We start from the raw sequence: 19,402 nt of genomic DNA, 5'->3' as shown, positions 1-19,402 counted from the left end.
GCACTTAGAGTGTCCTGGTGGCCATCGAAACGACTAGCATCTTTCGTTGGACGGAACGGTTTGTTCCGGATCTCCCCGCAGTGTTCACTCCGGGGGTGGGAAATCGGCAGGCAGATTATTTCAGCCATCAGATTCTGGATCAAGGGGTATGGCCTCTTCATCCAGAGGTTGTTCACTAACTGTCCCTTCATTGGGGCACCCCGGATGTGGATCTGTTGGCACCTTGGCTCAACAGGAAGGTGCGGAGGTTTGTCGCTCACACCCGCGATCCTCTAGAGGACGCAGCAGAAACGCTGATCGCCCCGTGGGGGCAGTATCAGCTATGGCATGCCTTCCATCCTCTCAAGTTACTGCGGGAACTTCTTCGCAGGATAGAGGTGGAGGGAATTCCAGTTATTCTGGAAATTCCGGACTGACCTCGTCGAGCCGGGTACGCCGACTTGGTGAGGCTAGTCGCGGACGCTCCTTGGAGACTTCCTCTCAGGGAGGATTTGCGGTCTCAGGGACCGATCTTCCATCTTGCTTTACAATCACTGGCTTAATGGCCTGGCCATTGAGACCCAGGTACTGAAGGGCAAGGGAGTGTCAGCTTCAGTTATTCCTACCTCTAGTTAAAGCAAGGAAAGCGACTTCCAGCACATGGAAGTCTTATATTGCGTGGTGTGAATCTCTTGGATTTCCCCCACATACCTATTTGGTGACCCGAATCTTGGTCTGTCTGCAACAAGGGGTTGAGCAGAAACTATCCTTGAGCACGATCAAGGGTCAGGTTTCAGCGTTAGCAATCTTCTTTCAGAAACCTTTGGCTAATCATTCCTTGGTGCGGAATTTCATCCAGGGGGTGCGACATCTGGCTCCGCCAGTGCGTGCACCCTTACCGCCTGGGATCTTAATTTAGTGTGGTCGGTTCTTCAGAAACTTCTCCTTGAAGATATTAGGGAGATTCCCTTGCTTACATTATCCCAGAAGGTGGCCTTCTTGGTGGCCATTACTTCTGCACGCAGGGTGTCAGAACTGGCCGCATTATCTTGTCGTTCCCCATATCTGGTGGTTCATAGGGATAAGGTGGTTCTTCTTCCGAATCCATCCTTCCTTCCTAAAGTGGTTTTCAGAGTTTTCATCTAAATAAAAATATTGTGTTACCTTCCCCGTGTCCTAAGACTAGCCATCCTTGGGAGTTTGCATTACACTCCTTGGATGGGGTACAGACAATCAGGGTACACTTGACTACTACGAACTTGTTTCGTAAGACAGACTCACTTTTTGTGATCACGGATAGCCCTAGAAGGGGGTTGCCTGTGTCTGCCGCGACCATATCTAGATGGACCAGTCAGACGGTGGTACAGGCTTATTCTATTAAGGGTCAGAATCCTCCGTTCCCTGTTAAGGCGCACTCTACTCGGGCGCCTAGTGTTTCCTGGGTCTTCCGCCATCAGGCATCAGCGATCCAGGTTTTCAAGGCGATGACTTGATCGTCGGTTCATACCTTTACATCATTTTATAAAGTTGATGTGATGGCATCGTCAGATGCCTCTTTTGGCCGCAAGGTTCTGCAGGCCGCAATCTGAGGAGACTGTTGGTCTACCTCAAGGGTTTGTTGGGTTTTTCACTTAGGTCTCATCTTTTTGCTCGATGAGTCCTTGATGCTTCTGGTTGGCTCCGGTTGGGCCTTCTGGATTTTGATTTCTGTTATCCCACCCCTCATTTGTGGTACTGCTTTGGGACGTCCCGAGTTGTTATTAATCAACGAGGACTACGTCTGTCAATGAGCGACAGAGAAAAATGGATTTTTGTAAAATCTTACCGTAAAATCCTTTTCTATTAAGCTCATTGACAGACGTAGTACCCGCCCCTCTGTTTTTGAGTTGGGTTGGGTTAAATTCTCTAAACACTGCTTTGTGACATAACTGATTTGCTGTAGCAGGAAGTGAGAGGATATACCCTCTGGGACTGCCCCTAGGGTGTGGCCAGAACGTTTTCTTTCCTGTCTAGTCCTACTCCTGTAGAGGGCAGTATAACCCGAGTTGTTATTAATCAACGAGGACTACGTCTGTCAATGAGCTTAAGAGAAAAGGATTTTACGGTAAGATTTTACAAAAATCCTTTTTTTTCCATCATTTTAGGCCAATTTGTATTCTGCTACATATTTTTGTTAAAAAAAAAAAAAACTCCAATAAGCGTATTTTGATTGGTTTGCGCAAAAGTTATCTATGTCTACAAACTAGAGGAAAAATGTCATTTTTATTTTATTTAATTTTTTTTTAGTAGTAATGACGGTGATCAGGGATTTTTAGCGGGACTGCGACATTGTGGTGGACAGATCGGACACCTAACTGACATTTTTTACACTGGCAGGGAATGTGTTAACCCAGGGGCGATTAAAGAGTTAAGTGTGAGCCTGGGGGGGGGGTGGGCTTGTTAAATCAATGCATAGACCCAGAATACTGACCAGAATACTGGGTTGTATAAAAAAGGGGATTCACTCCAGAAATAAAGAGATTATTCTTCCACTCTACAAAACTCTGGTCCGGCCACATCTGGAGTATGCTGTCCAGTTCTGGGCACCGGTCCTCAGGAAGGATGTGCTGGAACTGGAGAAAGTCCAGAGAAGGGCAACAAAAATAATTAGGGGAATGGAGGATATCAGCTATGAGGAAAGACTACAAGCACTGAACTTATTCTCTCTGGAGAAGAGACGATTGAGGGGGGATATGATATCAATGTACAAATACTGTACTGGCGACCCTAGCATAAGGAACAAACTATTCAGAGTAAGGGAATACAATAAGACACGTGGCCACTCACTAAAACTTGAGGAAAGGCGGTTTAACCTTAAAGTGCGTAAGGGGTTCTTCACTGTAAGAGTAGTAAGGATGTGGAATTCTCTTCCGCAAGCAGTCGTATCAGCGGGGAGCCTTGATAGTTTCAAAAAACTATTGGATGGACACCTTAAAGACCACAACATACAGGGGTATACAATGTACGGTTAGCAAACACACACACACATCATAGGTTGAACTGGATGGACTTGTGTCTTTTTTCAGCCTCACTAACTATGTAACTATGTAACTATGTGACCCATGTTCCTAGAAGGAACACAGGAGATCTGTATTGATTCCTTTCCGCTGTTCTCTCCCTGCTGGCGAGTGGGCGCACGCGTGCTCCCAGGATCGCTCCCGCGGACTGCCATACAGGTACGGCGATTTGTAGGAACCTGCCCCAGTATAATTGCGGCAGCTGGTCGGCAAGTTGTTAAAGTTGTAGTAAACTCTGTTAGACCACTTATACCTACAGGTAAGCGTATAATAAGACTTACCTGTAGGTACTGTGAATATCTCCTAAACTTGTACTGACGACATCGGCGAATGAGCTCTGAAGGTTCAGCATCCAGTGCGGCACTGGAGAGCTTTATTCTAAGGTAGGTTTCTCATAATGGGCTAGTATGCAATGCATACTAGCCCATTATGACATTGCCTTGCAGGGAATTTTTATTTTATTTTTTTTCACCAACTGTGGTGTTTACTAATGCTTTAAGCTGGGTACACACGGGGCCGAATGTCCCAAATTGTGGGACTTTAAAGGTGAAGTTCACTTGGCATACATAGATGTTGTCTATGTTGTGAATGTTTAGTATCACTTTGTGATCTAATTTTATTATTTTTGTATTAATAAAACCTTTTGTATTTTATTCATTGTTTGTATTCTTATTTATCTATGTATGCTAAGTGAACTTCACCTTTAAAGTCTCACAATTTGTTGTATTCCTAATACATATACTGACTCTTTGGGGCCAATACAGAGTCCGTTATCCTGGAAAACACCTATTCCTCCTCTACCTCTTCATATTTATTAGGGATGTGGTGAAAGTCCGCTTGGTCTATAGGCATTTGAGTATGGCATTAACCATTTCTTAGAAGTAAGCATAGCATGTAGGAGGTTAATAATCTGAACCCTCATAGTCTAAAATTTTACAACATAAACTACAGTGAGCAATGCTTTTCACTGTTTCTGTCCAACCCAAGATTGTAGGATATTGACTCCAGGTTCCAACCCCTGGTTGGTTTCAAACAACTTTAACCATACCTCCTAATCTTTGAACTTGACAAAGAGGGACACTATTTTAGGAGCCAAAATGGGGCCTGCATAGCACAGTGCAGCAAAAGGTGGTTGTGAATTACAGATATTCCTCCAGCAGCTCCTCCTCACCAGTACAGAATTCCCTTTCAGTGTAGACCCCCCACCTATTCAAACTTTCTCCCTCTTCACCAGTATAAACCTCCCACACCAGTGGAATAAAGAGTTAAGGCAGCAACCCTAGTCCTTCCCTTTGCTGGATCTGAGGAGGAGCTTGCCATATGAATGAGCTAAATGTGGATTTGCATATGAATGAAACAGTAAACCAATGCAATCTGAGACTGTTAGGAAGTATATTGTTTCTAAGCATAGGTGGACAGTTTACCAAAAATAGGTTTTGCGTGTTTTTATTTTGAAGAAAAAATATTGAGAATACCCAATTAGACCTTGAAAATTGGCACAGTTTGAGCCTTACATTTTTGTTTGTAGAGTATTTGCAACTTTGGTGGGAAAAACAAAAATTTAAACACATGGAAACCAGAAAACTGTAGAATTGATTCCCTTTAATAAAGACACTTCCACAAATATTTATATTGTGGGCCATGATGCAAGATGTTTAAGTATTTCTGAACAAAATAGTCTTTTTCTTTATGTTGGATGGTGTGGTTTTGCAGGCTATGGGAACAAGATAAGGGCAACGTTAAATTGCGTTCAGTTGATTTATTAAAATGTTGCCAGCACAGAGTGTTTCAGCTGACCATATCTGTTTGTTGTAATTTTGATGCAGGGGGTTTAGTTAAACATGACACATCTGGTATTTAAAACTGCTGCAACAGCATTAACGCTTTTTTCTCTTCCATTCATTGACGGGCACAGCTCATGATCTTTTTGACCATTGGGTTATACAGAAGTAGGGCACTAGGCAGAAAAAGAACTTGACTATGCCTATGGGCAGTCCCAGGAGGTATACTCCCCCTCTCTGCTATAGGTACTCAGTTTTTTTTTCTGCCTAGTCAGGAGTAAGGACCTAGTTCCTTGCTGGGATCTTTGGTCCTGGCAATTTTTTTTTCTCCCGTTTTTTTTTTTTTTTTCTCTGTGAGATTTACAATCAACTGCCAGACTGGACGACGGGCTGGATAAACTATATCCAGTGGTCACCCCAGTCTGGCGAGCACTTGCAGACCTCAGCTCCACTTTAGGTCAGCCGTGACATAGCCCCACCGGACGGGCTGGCCTCATACGACCGGGTCTCAGCTTGCGTCGCACCGTTCCTTCTTGCCGACAGCCCCCCATTTTGATGGTGAGGAGGTTCTGTCTGGAGCGGTGCCTGCCTTGTTCCTAGTATGGTGAGTAGCTGTCCCCCTCTCCCCCTGGAGGGTTTTGGGGTGGACGATCAGACCCCCAGGTTCCCCTCCTTCCTTTTAGGCCCCCCCCTGAATCTGATGGTCCTGTGGGTCATCTATCCCCTGCCAACCCCCCTCCACCTATACTGAGGTTGTATGGTGGTCTGGCTACCTCCTGGGGCTGGGTGTTGTACTGGCGATGGGGCAGGGGGGGGAAGCGCGTTCGGCGACCATGCGATCGGCTTGTGGGGGGGCTGTACCTCATTGGGGGCTCCTGCCATGGCCCCCCTTCCTGATCTGTGTCTTGCCTGGGCCCTAGAGATCCCTCCTGAGTCCCTGGGAGCCTACTGGAGCAGCCATTTTGTTGTAGCCTATTTGCTGTATAGGCGGGCAGCCATGTTTGTGTAGGTGCAACTGCCATTTTTCCTTAGTCCGGCATTGAAATCAGTGGCGACCATTACTGTGGAGCCTTCTGGGTGGCGTACAGTCCCCACTACTGCCTTGGGATCTCAACTTGGTGCTTTCAGCTTTACAGAAGCCTCCCTTTGAAAATATTCAGAAGATTTCCCTGCTTACGCTATCCCAGAAGATGGCCTTCTTGGTGGCTATCACCTCTGCCTGCAGAATTGGTGGCGTTGTCTTGTCGTTCCCCTTATTTGGTGGTCCACTAAGATGAGGTGGTTCTTCGCCCCTGTCCGTCGTCCCTTCCAAAGGTTGTGTCTGATTTCCATCTGAATGAGGACATTGTGTTGCCTTCGCTGTGTCCCAGGCCAAAACAGCCTAAGGAAATTGCATTGCATTCCCTGGATGTGGTTGTGGCTATTCGGGTGTACTTGGCAGCTACCGAGTCTTTTAGGAAGTGACTCACTATTTGTGCTTAAGGATGGCCCTCAAAAAGGATTATCGGCTTCATCTGCGACCATTTATAGATGTATCAGACAGATGGTAACTCAGGTCTATTCGATTAAGGGTCAGGTTCCTCCTTTCCCTGTGAAGGCGCACACTACATGGGCGCTTAGCTTCTTGGGCCTTCTGTCATTAGGCGTCATCAAGGCGGCTACATGGTTGGCGGTGCACACTTTCACAAAATTTTATAAAGTGGATGTGTTGGCATCTGTTGACGCCTCTTTTGACCACAAGGTTTTGCAGGCTGCCGTTTAGGGGGCTTGTTCCCTCTTTGGGGGTGTACGGTTTTTCAGGTGGCCTCCAGTTGTTTTGGTTGGCTCCTTTTACCTGGTTGGCTACGGTTTAGTTTTAGCTTTTTTTGCTGTTCCCACCCCTCATGTTTGACACTGCTTTGGGACATCCCAATGGTCAAGAAGATCAGGAGCTGTATCTGTCAATAAACAAAAGAAAATTAGATTTTTGACTTGCCGTAAAATCCATTTCTCTGATGTTCATTGACAGACACAGCTCACAACCCTCTATGGAGTTGTAATACTTCTGACACTGTTTGTACCCAATACTGAGTACCTGTAGCAGAGAGGGGAAGTATACCTCCTGGGACTGCACAAGTTCTTTTTCTGCCTAGTGTCCTACTCCTGTAGGGGACAGTATAACCCAATGGTCAAGAAGATCAGGCGCTTTGCCCATCAATGAACATCAGAGAAATAGATTTTACGGTAAGTCTAAAATTTTTTAAAGAACAAACAGTTTTTATGGTAATACCTCTTTTTCTTTTCTCCACAGCGTGTGAGGAAAATGCAAATATTGTTATTAAAGACTCTCCAGAAGACCACCTTCAGCCTTTCAAAGACAGAATGACTGAGTTTATCCAGAAAGGTGAGTGTGGCTTTGAGAACCCTATACGGCCCTACCAATCATCAGTTTATACTTGGGTTGCGTTTCCCCCACAAATCTCGTTAACAGGGTTAAGCGGCGGTGTTGCTAGATCTTTGCAGCCAGTGCCTTAGGTCTCCTTTGCAGTAATTGTGATTCCATCTAAGGTTACCAAAACAAACAGAGCACATTTGTAAACCACATTGTAGAGAAAGAATAGAAATGTTACTGTTAATTTCTTTGGGCAGGAATTGGCAGAGCAGTTCCATATAGGGCAACACAGGCAAACAATGCCCTAACCCTTACCTGCTCTATTCTAGCATATCAGGAGTTGCACTCCAACCTTTTAAAGTTATTCCCACAGTGAAGTTCTCAGCCCCATTAGTCTCCACTTACATTAGTGAATGCCATTCTGTGTTCAGGACACTGCAGCCTCATAAGTCATCTTGTTTCTGCTCTTAGACAGTTTTATTTGAATCATATTGTTACAACATGTTCTGGCGGCATTGCAACTTATATATGTATAAATAGCATTTGAAACGGGTTCTGTAAAAATGATTTCCCTGGGTATATTGCATACAGCTGGAGAAGACCATTGGCTCCACAGTTGTGAAACATGCAGATCATCCTCAGACACCTTGTACGATTGTTTTGGAAGAGAAACTAATCTAATTATGTCCTACTGTTGACATCTGAAAAAAGTAGGAAGGACCCTGCCATAATTTTAAAGATTTATAGTCAAAGCATAGACTTTTCATTTTATACATCAGCATTGTAATAGCAATACAAACATTCTGGATTCCCTGCATGATTTGCAGCTTCTCCCTGCTCATTCCTTAGGTTTATTTTCAATTTATAGCAACTACTTGTCCTATGACACATCGCTGTATGCAATCATTGATTCCTCTATGGACTCTGCCTCCCTAAACTTCTCAATTCAGTTCAGACAGCAGGCTTTGTGAAATGTGTGACACAGCAATGCAGTTTCAAAGGGCAAAGTGAATATATGCCATAAAAATTACAGAAGTAAATGTGTTTTTTTAAACATCAGTAGCATTCAGATTAATAGGGGTATGCTAGAAATAATTGAAATGCAATGTTGAAATGGTTATGTAATTTGAAATTTTGACCTAAATACACTTTACATAATGTGGGTACAGGCTCTGTCTTCAATACAAATGGCTAGCTTTTACCTAGGTGGCTAGGTGTGATTAAAGGTCTGATTCAGTTGGAGCTGGGAAGTAAGAACGGACCATTACTTCTTGATTGTACTGGATAGCCAGGGTAATCCTTCCCTATGTGCTTCTACTTCATAGATGAGCGCCAGGCTATTTTATGCAAGAAATTTAACAGGATTGGGAAGACAAATAATAGAAATTCGATGTTAAATGTATGTGCTCAGCCCATTGCCCTGCAAGGATCTATCAGGGGGCTATATAAGGGGCGTCTGCTTTACCTATTTGATTAAAAAGTTTTTTTCTGTACATCACTGTTTGCAGTCTTTTCTAATGGAAAGACGTAACCTATGTTTTCAGACAATACCTTTTTAAATCTTTGTGTTGTATCTTCCCTATATGTGCATATATTGTAGCTCTGATAGGCCTAAGCTGGTCTTTCTATTTTCATTTGATATATAATGCTCTGCAATACAGTTTACAATAAACTTTGTAGATGCACACATTGAATATGAATATTCGTTTTGATATCAAATTAAACCTTAATATGTAACAGTGGACATTACTAAATAGATCCATAATTACTCTCAATAACCCCTGACACTCCTGATTCTGGAAATCACATGATGGTTGGCTTTGCAGGCAGTGGGGAAAGCAAGCAATATATATTACACAAAAATGTTGTACTATAATTTCAGCTTTGTTGGATTGGACCAGAAATTTATTAGCTGATATCGGTGGGTAAAGGCCAATGAACTGATGAGTTGAGTGTCAATTATATTATGTTAGAAAAGCAGTTGTACTCATACAAACCATGAAGTGCCCAGTTTCATTTGTTATCAAAAAAGGGCTTTTCTTAACATTAACCAAATCAGTGTATATTATTTAGTGTGTAGGGAAGCTTGAGTCCACAAACTTTGATATGTGTGTTTTTTTGTAAATATTTTATTATATCTTTTCATGTGACAACACTGAAGAAATGACACTTTGCTACAATGTAAAGTAGTGAATATAAAGCTTGTATAACAGTGTAAATTTGCTGTCCCCTCAAAATAACTCAACACCGCCATTAATGTCTAAATCGCTGGCAACAAAAGTGAGTATACCCTTAAGTGAAAATGGCCAAATTGTGCCCAATTAGCCATTTTCCCTCCCTTGTGTCATGTGACTCATTAGTGTTACAAAGTCTCAGGTGTGAATTGGGAGCAGGTTAAATTTGGTGTTTTCATTCTCACTCTCTTACTGGTCACTGGAAGTTTAACATGGCACCTCATGGCAAAGAACTCACTGAGGATCTGAAAAATAGAATTGTTGCTCTACATCAAGAAGCCTAGGCTATAAGATGATTGCCAAGACCCTGAAACTGAGCTGCAGCATGGTGACCAAGACCATACAGCAGTTTGACAGGTTCCACTCAGAACAGGCCTCACAATGGTCGACCAAAGAAGTTAAGTGCACATGCTCCGCATCATATCCAGAGATGGTCTTTGGGAAATAGACATATGAGTGCTGCCAGCATTGCTGTAGAGGTTGAAGGGGTGGGGAGTCATCCTGTCAGTACTCAGACCATACGCCCCACACTGCATCAAATTGGTTTGCGTGGCTGTCATCCCAGAAGGAAGCCTCTTCTAAAGATGATGCACAAGAAAGCCTGCAAACGGTTTGCTGAAGACAAGCGGACTAAGGACATAGATTAATGGAACCATGTCCTGTGGTCTGATGAGACCAAGATAAACTTATTTGGTCCAGATGGTGTCAAGCGTGTGTGGCGGCCACCAGGTGAGGAGTACAAAGACAAGTGTGCCTTGCCTACAGTCAAGCATGGTGGTGGGAGTGTCATGGTCTGGGGCTGCATGAGTACTGCCGACACTGGGGAACTACAGTTCATCGCGGGAACCATTAATGCCAACATGTACTGTGACATACTGAAGCAGAGCATGACCCCCTCCCTTCAGAGACTGGGCTGCAGGGCAGTATTCCAACATAACGACCCCAAACACACCTCCAAGATGACCACTGGGTTGCTAAAGAAGCTGAAGGGAAAGGTGATGGACTGGCCAAGCATGTCCCCAGACCTAACCCTATTGAGCATCTGTGGTGCATCCTCAAACGGAAGTTGGAGGAGCAGAAGGTCTCTAACATCCACCAGCTCCGTGATGTTGTCATGGAGGAGTGAAAGAGGACTCTAGTGGCAACCTGTGAAGCTCTGGTGAACTCCATGCCCAAGAGGGTTAAGGCAGTGCTGGAAAATAATGGTGGCCAATCAAAATATTGACACTTTGGGTCCAATTTGGACATTTTGACTTAGGGGTGTACTCACTTTTGTTGCCAGTGGTTTAGACATTAATGGCTGTGTGTGGAGTTATTTTGAGGGGACAGCAAATTTACACTGTTACCCAAGCTGTATACTCATTGCTTTACATGTCATTTCTTCAGTGTTGTCACATGAAAAGATGTAACAAAAAATGTACAAAAATTTGACTGGTGTACTTACATTTGTGAAATACTGTACATATAAAATTAACCTGAAGAGGAATCATACTTGAGGTTTATGAGTTTTGTAAATAAAAACAAGTGTGTCCTTGACTGAACTACATAAACAGTATAAGAACAGAATCCTTATCTCTTCTAGAATTTACAAATCTTATAGATTAGGATAAGGTCCTGTCCTCCTCCCACAAAATAGTCTACAAGGGGAAATGGTGACTTGCAAAGTCAAGTTATTCAAGCTGATTTAAGTTTTGAATGGTTGATGTGCATTATTACACTTTAAAAGAGTATGGTCAAAGTTCTTTCGGCCATACTTGTCTTTTTGGGTCACAGGAGTGACTTAGTTCTTCACTCCTGTGACCCTGATTCCGCTGACAGTGGGTAAAGCCAGTCAAAGACATCACAGGACTGGTCAAGGCTCTACAGGGGTCCCAATAATATCAGGATCCACCCAGATGCTTGACTGGCATCTGGCTTAGCCTATCAGTGTGCTGCTGAGAGCCTCAGCCAACCATTCCCACCTCCTCTCCAGTCCAGTGCTCCAGTAAGTGCTAGAGGGGCAGAGCAAAGAGCTGGTGACTGATGGGTCACCACTCTCCCCTCATCCACTACCCAGGGCTAAATTAAGAAAGTGCAGGCAAGGCAAACCTGTACAGACCTGTCCTGCAATGTCAGTTCCGCACTGCTGCTCATAAGTAACATCAATGAACTGACAAATAATGTAATCTGCAATTGTCTGCATTTCTGGAAGAAGAAAAAATGGGAGGCAGACAATCACACTAGTGTTTCAGGTGGTAATTGCTATCATTGACACCAATGCTGTGTTTTAACTCCTACACTACAAGCCATGCACTGTGAAAGGCAGCTAATTTATTGGCCACACCTCCAGGTGTTCGGTGGGCAGTGTGTTGCATGCTGCATTGTTTTCTTGATAACTTCAAGGCACCCCTTTCTAACTATGTATGCATTTTTGGTACTTATTTAAAGCCTGTTTATTTTGTCTTTATACCTATATAAAGTCTGCTTTTTGTTTTAAAAATCTATAAGGAACAAAAGGAGGGTGCAAACGCCTAGTGCATTACCTTCAACACCAATGAAATTTATTAAAAACTGCCAAAGTAATACTCACAAACATGAAACTATAACGAGCATCATGAATACAAATCTCTAGCCTCCTCGGTTGGAAAGCTGTCGCATTTCAGGAGACACACTCCCTTCCTCAGAAAACTCTGTGACTGTGCGAAGGCGTGTTAAAATTTGGGTTATGTTGTGGCTACAATTAGGTGTGTGGTATTTTTTGTAAGGGTGGGTAAAGTAGGCATGGTCAATAGGCTGTCTTCAGATTTCATTTTGAAAATTTGATAACTTTAATACAGATGTTTACTTGATCCTTTGCTTTCGGGGTTGCAAAAATATGGGGCTTAGTTGTGGCATGCAGTCCTGATATTCATGGTAGAAAATAAATTTAAAAACGTATCACTGCAGGTTTGGGCAAACATTCAAATTTAGCACACATTAAAAATAGTTTCCCAATAAGACAATAATTGTTAGGATTGAGTTCACCTGCTGGTGGCACTGTGTTGCCCTGGGCTGTATGCTGCAGTTTCAATGTCTACCAGCAGGTGTCTCCCAGAAGACAGTAGGCTTCTATGATCACTTACAACTGTGTTCAGCTGCCAGGTGGCTATTTAAGGCTGATCCTCCCTTTCCCAGGCGCGTCACTATTTTGAATGCCTCCTTGCTGCCTGAACGAAGTGTCTGTGATCCTAATCCATACCCTGATCTATGTACCCCTTGCCTTGCTCCTGCTCTCTGCTTTGTATCCAGTCTAGTTTGCCCTCTTCCTTGCTTCCCTTCTCCCCTTGTCCTGTATAGTGTATATATTTGTAGATAGTTGGTTCTTTAGTTATTGTGTCTTTGGGGTTGGTTTTGGTTTACTGGCATTTGACTTGTTCACTGTTGATGTGTATGTTTGTTTTGTGGTTCACTGTAATAAATTTTACTTTAAGGCTATCTATATTGCTTTGGTGTGTAGCTACATGTGTCTGATCTCCCTAGCTGCTGCTGAACCCTGACATAGTAGTGACGCCCACTACGACCAGATCAGCTACACTTTGGAGCTGGAAGCCAGTTGCTTTTGATTTTATTTTTACTTTTGTCAAAATGCTTAGAGCGCAGGTTAGTTGTCGTGTGCATGCAGCAGAAGATAGATTTTTGTCATTCATTGCTTTGAGTCTCACTGAGGAGGAAGTGCTGGAAAACATTCTGACAGCACATGCTTTAGCTGTTGAGGGTAGATTCTCCCTTAGACAAGTTCAGCCTTTAACCACTTGCCAACCGCCGCACGACTATCTACGTCGGCGGTCAGCCCCTCACAGGCAAACTGACGTAGGTCTACGTCGCTTGCTTGTGAGGGTCTAGGGAGCGAGCGCGCGCCCCCGGAGGCGCGCTCCCGCGTGGTCACGGACCCCCCCGCACGTGTGACCGGCGGACCCGATGTCCGCCGGTCACTCTGCGATCGGCGGGGGAGAGGGAGAAAGTCAGGCGGCTTGTGTAAACAAGCTGCCTGTCATTCTCCCCTGTGTATGATTGATGATCATACGGTTCTACTATGTAGAACCGTTGATCACCGTTCATACAGCTGAAGCCACAGCCAATCACAGTAGAAAGCACGCCCCTAGGGACACACACAGCCCCTCCCTTTCAAAAAAACTTAACCCCTTCACTGCCAGTGTATTTTTACAGTAACAGTGCATATGTATAGCACTGATTACTGTAGAAATGTCACTGGTATCCCCAAAAGTGTCAAAAATGTCAGTCAAGGGTCCCATCTGTCCGCCGCAATGTCCCAGTACTGCAAAAAAAATTGCAGATCGCCGCCATTACGCGTTAAAAAAAAAACAACAAAAATGACAAAAATCTTTCCCTTTGTTAGTAAACGCGATAACTTTTGCGCAAACCAATCAAAATACGCTTTTTGCGATTTTTTTTTTTACCAAACATAGGTAGCATAAAACAAATTGGCCGAAAATGTTAAAAAATTTTGATTTTTACATTTTTTTGGGGGGGAATTTCATATAAAAAAATGTGAAAAATATTGCTATTTTTGCAAAATTTACGCTCTTTTTTTGTTTATAGCGCGTGATCAAAAAATTGCACAGGTGATCAAATACCACCAAAAGAAAGCTCTGTGGGAAAAAAAGGACGCCAAATTTGTTTAGGTACAGCGCCGCACGACCACGCAATTGTCAAAGTCACGCAGTGCCGAATCGCAAAATACCCCCTGGTCGTTTAGCAGCCAAATCCTCCGGGGCTTAAGTGGTTAATTCAGGTCTGTTCTGAGCTAGTATTTCAGTTGATTCTTTCAGGGCCATGATGTTTTCACTCCCCCATTTACTATGTTCCAGGCTGGATTTTTGGGATGGTTGTTGAAATATTGTGCAGGTTCTTTCTTCCAGCAGTATTCAGCCTATTTACAGCAGGTGTTGTTAGATTGCATTGCTGCTGTGTAGTCTTTAATTGAGCAAAGTGAGCTGGGGAAAGACAAACTAACTTTGGTTCACCCTCTGCTACAAGCTTGGTCAGAGATCCTATCCCCAGTGCTAGATGAGTCACATAGTTATATATGCTGAAAGAAATCAAGAATCTATTCCTCTGTTACCCATAGCAACGTCTCAGGCCTCTTCCTGTACTTCTGTTACTCTTCCCTCTATTCTCCCCAGTACTGTTACTACCTTTTCATCAGCAGGACACTCTGGTCAGCAGAATGCAAATACTCACAGGACTCAAGTATCTAAGCCCAAAAATAAACAGAACTTTTTCCCTGCTCTTACAACTCTGCCACTATCCATGCTGCCGCCTGCCGATGAGATCCAGTCCTCCTCCATGCTGCCGCCTGCCGATGAGATCCAGTCCTCCTCCATGCTGCCACCTGCCGATGGTGTCCCGACCTCCTCCATGCTGCCACCTGCCGATGGTGTCCCGACCTCCTCCATGCTGCCGCCTGCCGATGGTGTCCCGACCTCCTCCATGCTGCTGCCTGCCGATGGTGACTTGCCATAATACCGGGGCCGCTGCCCAGCCGGACTCTGCTGATACCGGGGCCGCTGCCCAGCCGAACTCTGCTGATACCGGGGCCGCTGCCCAGCCGGACTCTGCTGATACCGGGGCCGCTACCCAGCCGGACTCTGCTGATACCGGGGCCGCTGCCCAGCCGGACTCTGCTGATACCGGGGCCGCTGCCCAGCCGGACTCTGCTGATACCGGGGCCGCTGCCCAGCCGGACTCTGCTGATACCGGGGCCGCTGCCCAGCCGGACTCTGCTGATACCGGGGCCGCTGCCCAGCCGGACTCTGCTGATACCGGGGCCGCTGCCCAGCCGGACTCTGCTGATACCGGGGCCGCTGCCCAGCCGGACTCTGCTAATACCGGGGCCGCTGCCCAGCCGGACTCTGCTGATACCGGGGCCGCTGCCCAGTCAAACTATGTCAATTCACCACTTGCTGTTAAACTGGACTCTGTTGACCGGGTTAAGCTCCCACTTGCTAATGTATGTGAGGCTCCGGAACTTCCAGCGTAATGTGGCCCAAATGGGTTGTCTGTGTGCGTTAAGATCCCTACTGTTGCTCGTTCTATGTTCTTTTTGCAGCCAGCTGATCCTGTTATGCCAAGGCCAGGAGGTCCAGATATCCACTCTGAACATGAGAACTGCATCTGCTGTTACGGCCCCAGTAGTAGAGGTCCTATGGGAAAAGGCAGTGTTCCATATGAACAGCAGGAAACCCAGCCAGTTGTGTGACCCCGGCAGCGGGGTTATCAGCCAGCCTTCAGACCTTGGCAGTGGGGTACCCAGTCGGCTTGCAGACCCCAGGGGTAAGCCTTATGGAGCGTCCAGAGGCCACTCCTTAAGGGGGGGAATCTGTTAGGATTGAGTTCACCTGCTGGTGGCACTGTGTTGCCCTGGGCTGTATGCTGCAGTTTCAATGTCTACCAGCAGGTGTCTCCCAGAAAACAGCAGGCTTCTATGATCACTTACAACTGTGTTCAGCTGCCAGGTGGCTATTTAAGGCTGATCCTCCCTTTCCCAGGCGCGTCACTATTTTAAATGCCTCCTTGCTGCCTGAACCAAGTGTCTGTGATCCTGATCCATACCCTGATCTATCCTGTACCCCTTGCCTTGCTCCTGCTCTCTGCTTTGTATCCAGTCATCCAGTCAATTTTGCCCTCTTCCTTGCTTCCCTGCTCCCCTTGTCCTGTATAGTGTATATATTTGTAGATAGTTGGTTCTTTAGTTATTGTGTCTTTGGGGTTGGTTTTGGTTTACTGGCATTTGGCTTGTTCACTGTTGCTGTGTATGTTTGTTTTGTGGTTCACTGTAATAAATTTTACTTTAAGGCTATCTATATTGTTTTGGTGTGTAGCTACGTGTCTGGTCTCCCTAGCTGCTGCTGAACCCTGACAATAATATCACGGCAAACCCCTCCACCATTGTGGACAAATACACTTGTATGTTTGTCCACTCTATACAAGCTCTTGGAATCCTTTTGAAGGGAGCTAACAGACGCTCTATTCCCAAAACAATAAGGTCACACCCCCTTCCCCAAAAAAAATTATGTCAAGATAAGATGGAAATTTATATAATCACCCTAGAAGTCATCAAGGCGATGAAATCCTTCAAGTTGCAAAAAAACCTCCTAGCCTTAATTTCTTTGCAACGTTATAAGAATTTTTCCAATTTTCTGGCACCGCTTTTGACCAAATTATTTAACCACTTTACGAACTCGTCCCGATCTACACCCATCATCGACAACAGCTCATATAGTTATTCTTAAAACCTGGTAAAGACCCTCTGGACCCCCAATACCCATTGCTCTGTTAAGTTAGGTCAACATCAAAATCCTCTGCACTAGAATCAAAACATTCCTACATGACTTGATTCATAAGAACAAAGTGGGCTTTGTCCCAAATAGGCAGTTATCTGCGAATACCCACAAAGTCCTACATTTGATCCACTTAATGAATCTGAATCGGATTCCCGGTATGGTCCTTGGGTTGGATTTACATAGGGCATTTGATTCTCCTTTCTCAAAGTACATGTGATATATCTTAGACAAATGGAGATTTCTGGCCTAGTTCATACCTTGGCTTAGAGCCCTGTATCATAGCCCCTCACCTACAGTCCACTATCTTTCCTGCCAATCTACTTTCTCAATTTAGGTAGATACCATGGGTGCCCCCTATCTCCTATACTCTTTATTTTGGCTCCGGAGTCCCTCGCACATCTTATTTGATCCAGCTCAGACGACAAGGGAAAACGCAGCCAGCTCCAAATTGTTTGAGGTCAGTTTGTTTGCCGAAGACCTACTTTTAACGTTGACCCAGCCTCACATCACATTATCTCTCTGATGCCATGGTCCCCCCCCCCCCCCCATAATAAAACAAAACTAGAATTCTACCTTGCCCACTTTCTACCTCAATTTTCTAGAAATTCAATTCACCAGTTCATATCACATACAAAGCCAATTATATTCCAGTCTTTAAAAGCTTAACTTTCATCCTGGTCTCGCCTCCACCTTTAGTAGATAGGTAAAACACCATAAAAAACACAATCTTACCAAATCGTTTCTATTTATTGCATGAATCAAAGAGTAAAAACAGGGTAGATGGCGCATAAGTGAACAAGACTTTTTCTTCACAAACAGCCTAAAACAAGGTCTGGCAGGGACTGCAGTGAAACTACAGGGATAGCAGCATAATCCAGCACTAACAAAAGGCAGCTTCCGGGAGATAGTCTCTGGATGACATGAAAGAGTGCAGTGTAAACAGTATCTTTAATTTGACAATCAATAACTTACAGTCCAGGGACATCCCCCCTGTGTTGACGTCACGCCAATACCAGAAATTTGGTGGTCTGTAGCGGCGGCCGGGAAGCCGTCTGCTCAGAGTTGACATCTGTGCAGATTGTGCTGAGCCCAGATATGCTGGTTGTGTTGCAGCCTCCTCCGATTCCTGGAGGGTTTGACATACACCTTTTTTATCCATCCTGTAAGTTATTGATTGTCTATTTATTCCATACTCTCCCAGTCCCTATTCCCTCTTACACTCTTAAATCATTCCAGAATCATGTCTTAAGATTTGTCTGGGCTGACAACAAAAACCTTGGGTCTCTAAACATACTATGTTCATTCACAGGACTCAGGGAGATTTGGGAGCCCTGAACTTCATCAAATAACTCTTAGCTGCTCAGATTGCTTCTCTGACCTCCTTTATACCGCACAACACACCCCCCCCCCCTCCCCTCCATGGGTCCAATTGGAAACCTTTCCAGGCTAACTCCCATGGCTTTCCCCGAAATCGAGACTTGTATTAGTAAGCCTTTTAATGACCCACTTGTTCCCAGTTTGGGATTCCACCAGGTACTGTAGTAAATTAGGAAGATTGGTCGCAAATATGGTCCATGATGGCTTTCCGCTCCATCAATATATTCACAGTTTAATCAGCCTTTAAAACCCTCTTGAAGTGGTACGTGTTTCCTTCTTGTTTGGCGCACGCCCACCCATCTTCTCCCAGCACCTGATTTCGAGGCTTCTCAGTTCCAGAGGACATTTCCCACACGTGGTGAACATGCCCTATGTTCTCTAGATTTTAAACAAAAGTTCCTAAATTCTTACAATCACTGCTGACTTGTCCCTATCCTAGAGACCCCTGGTATGTCCTGCTACACTTGAAATTCCCTGGCCTTGCGAGGTCTCATTTGTGACTGCCACATAGGTTTAGTTTTCATCACTGAAAAGCTCAACAGGATTCTGCTAGACACGCACAAAAAAATTTTCAAAATAGGTACTGAGATCCCAAGACTGGCTGGGGTGTCACTGATGTCCTTTACCCCTCCTTTTTTTGTCCCCCCCCCCTTCCTTCTCTACAATTTTATCACTTGCTATTCTCTTCGGCTCTCCTCCTCTGGAGACCAGTGTTCACACATTTTCTTTTGCCCATGGCAGACCCAACAACCCCATTAAACCTATAAACACATTCTACTTCATTATTGGCGCTCAGCTGTTTTTGCATACATTGTATACCATTACTGTATCATTACTATGTATTTTGGTATACTTTATTGTTCTGCCCTTCATTTACGCTTCTTTTCTTTGATGTTGGATGGGTACTGTTTTGGAACTCACGGATATATTGATCTTGCTAATATAACTATATGATGTTATGCTCTGTATTCTTTAAAATCCTTAATAAAAATTATCCAAAGAGTGTTTCCCTATAAGGCAAATATGGTTATATTTCAAGATTTTAAAGACATTGCAAAGAATAAACAGACCAACATTATTAAAATTTGACCAAGAACCCTTCTACGTTCTGTCTACATAGGGAAGGGTGGATTGTTACTTTTTTCTGTCTTCGAGAACAAATGATGAGTAAACACTTTACCATATTGGTGAACTAATCTAGTATTCATCTCGGTCTGTAGTTTTGAAGATTGTATGATGCATTGCAAAGATTTCAAGAATGTTTGCAATCTTTAGTGAAATT

The 19,402-nt window shown here is 44.3% G+C and overlaps 1 protein-coding gene across 2 annotated transcripts in view; it reads left to right on the top strand.

The window, feature by feature from the left end:
- Nucleotides 1-19,402, top strand: part of LOC309569437 (formin-like) — a 673,199-nt gene that overhangs the window by 609,465 nt on the left and 44,332 nt on the right. For both annotated transcript variants that reach the window (XM_082275263.1, XM_082275264.1), the window contains one exon: nucleotides 7,107-7,199. In XM_082275263.1, the coding sequence (XP_082131389.1) occupies nucleotides 7,107-7,199 (93 nt within the window). The remainder of the gene's footprint in view (nucleotides 1-7,106; nucleotides 7,200-19,402) is intronic.

Source organism: Pelophylax lessonae, assembly GCF_965119305.1.
Source record: "Pelophylax lessonae genome assembly, chromosome: 13".
Taxonomy (NCBI): Eukaryota; Metazoa; Chordata; class Amphibia; order Anura; family Ranidae; genus Pelophylax; species Pelophylax lessonae.
This window is presented reverse-complemented; position numbering and strand designations above follow the sequence as displayed.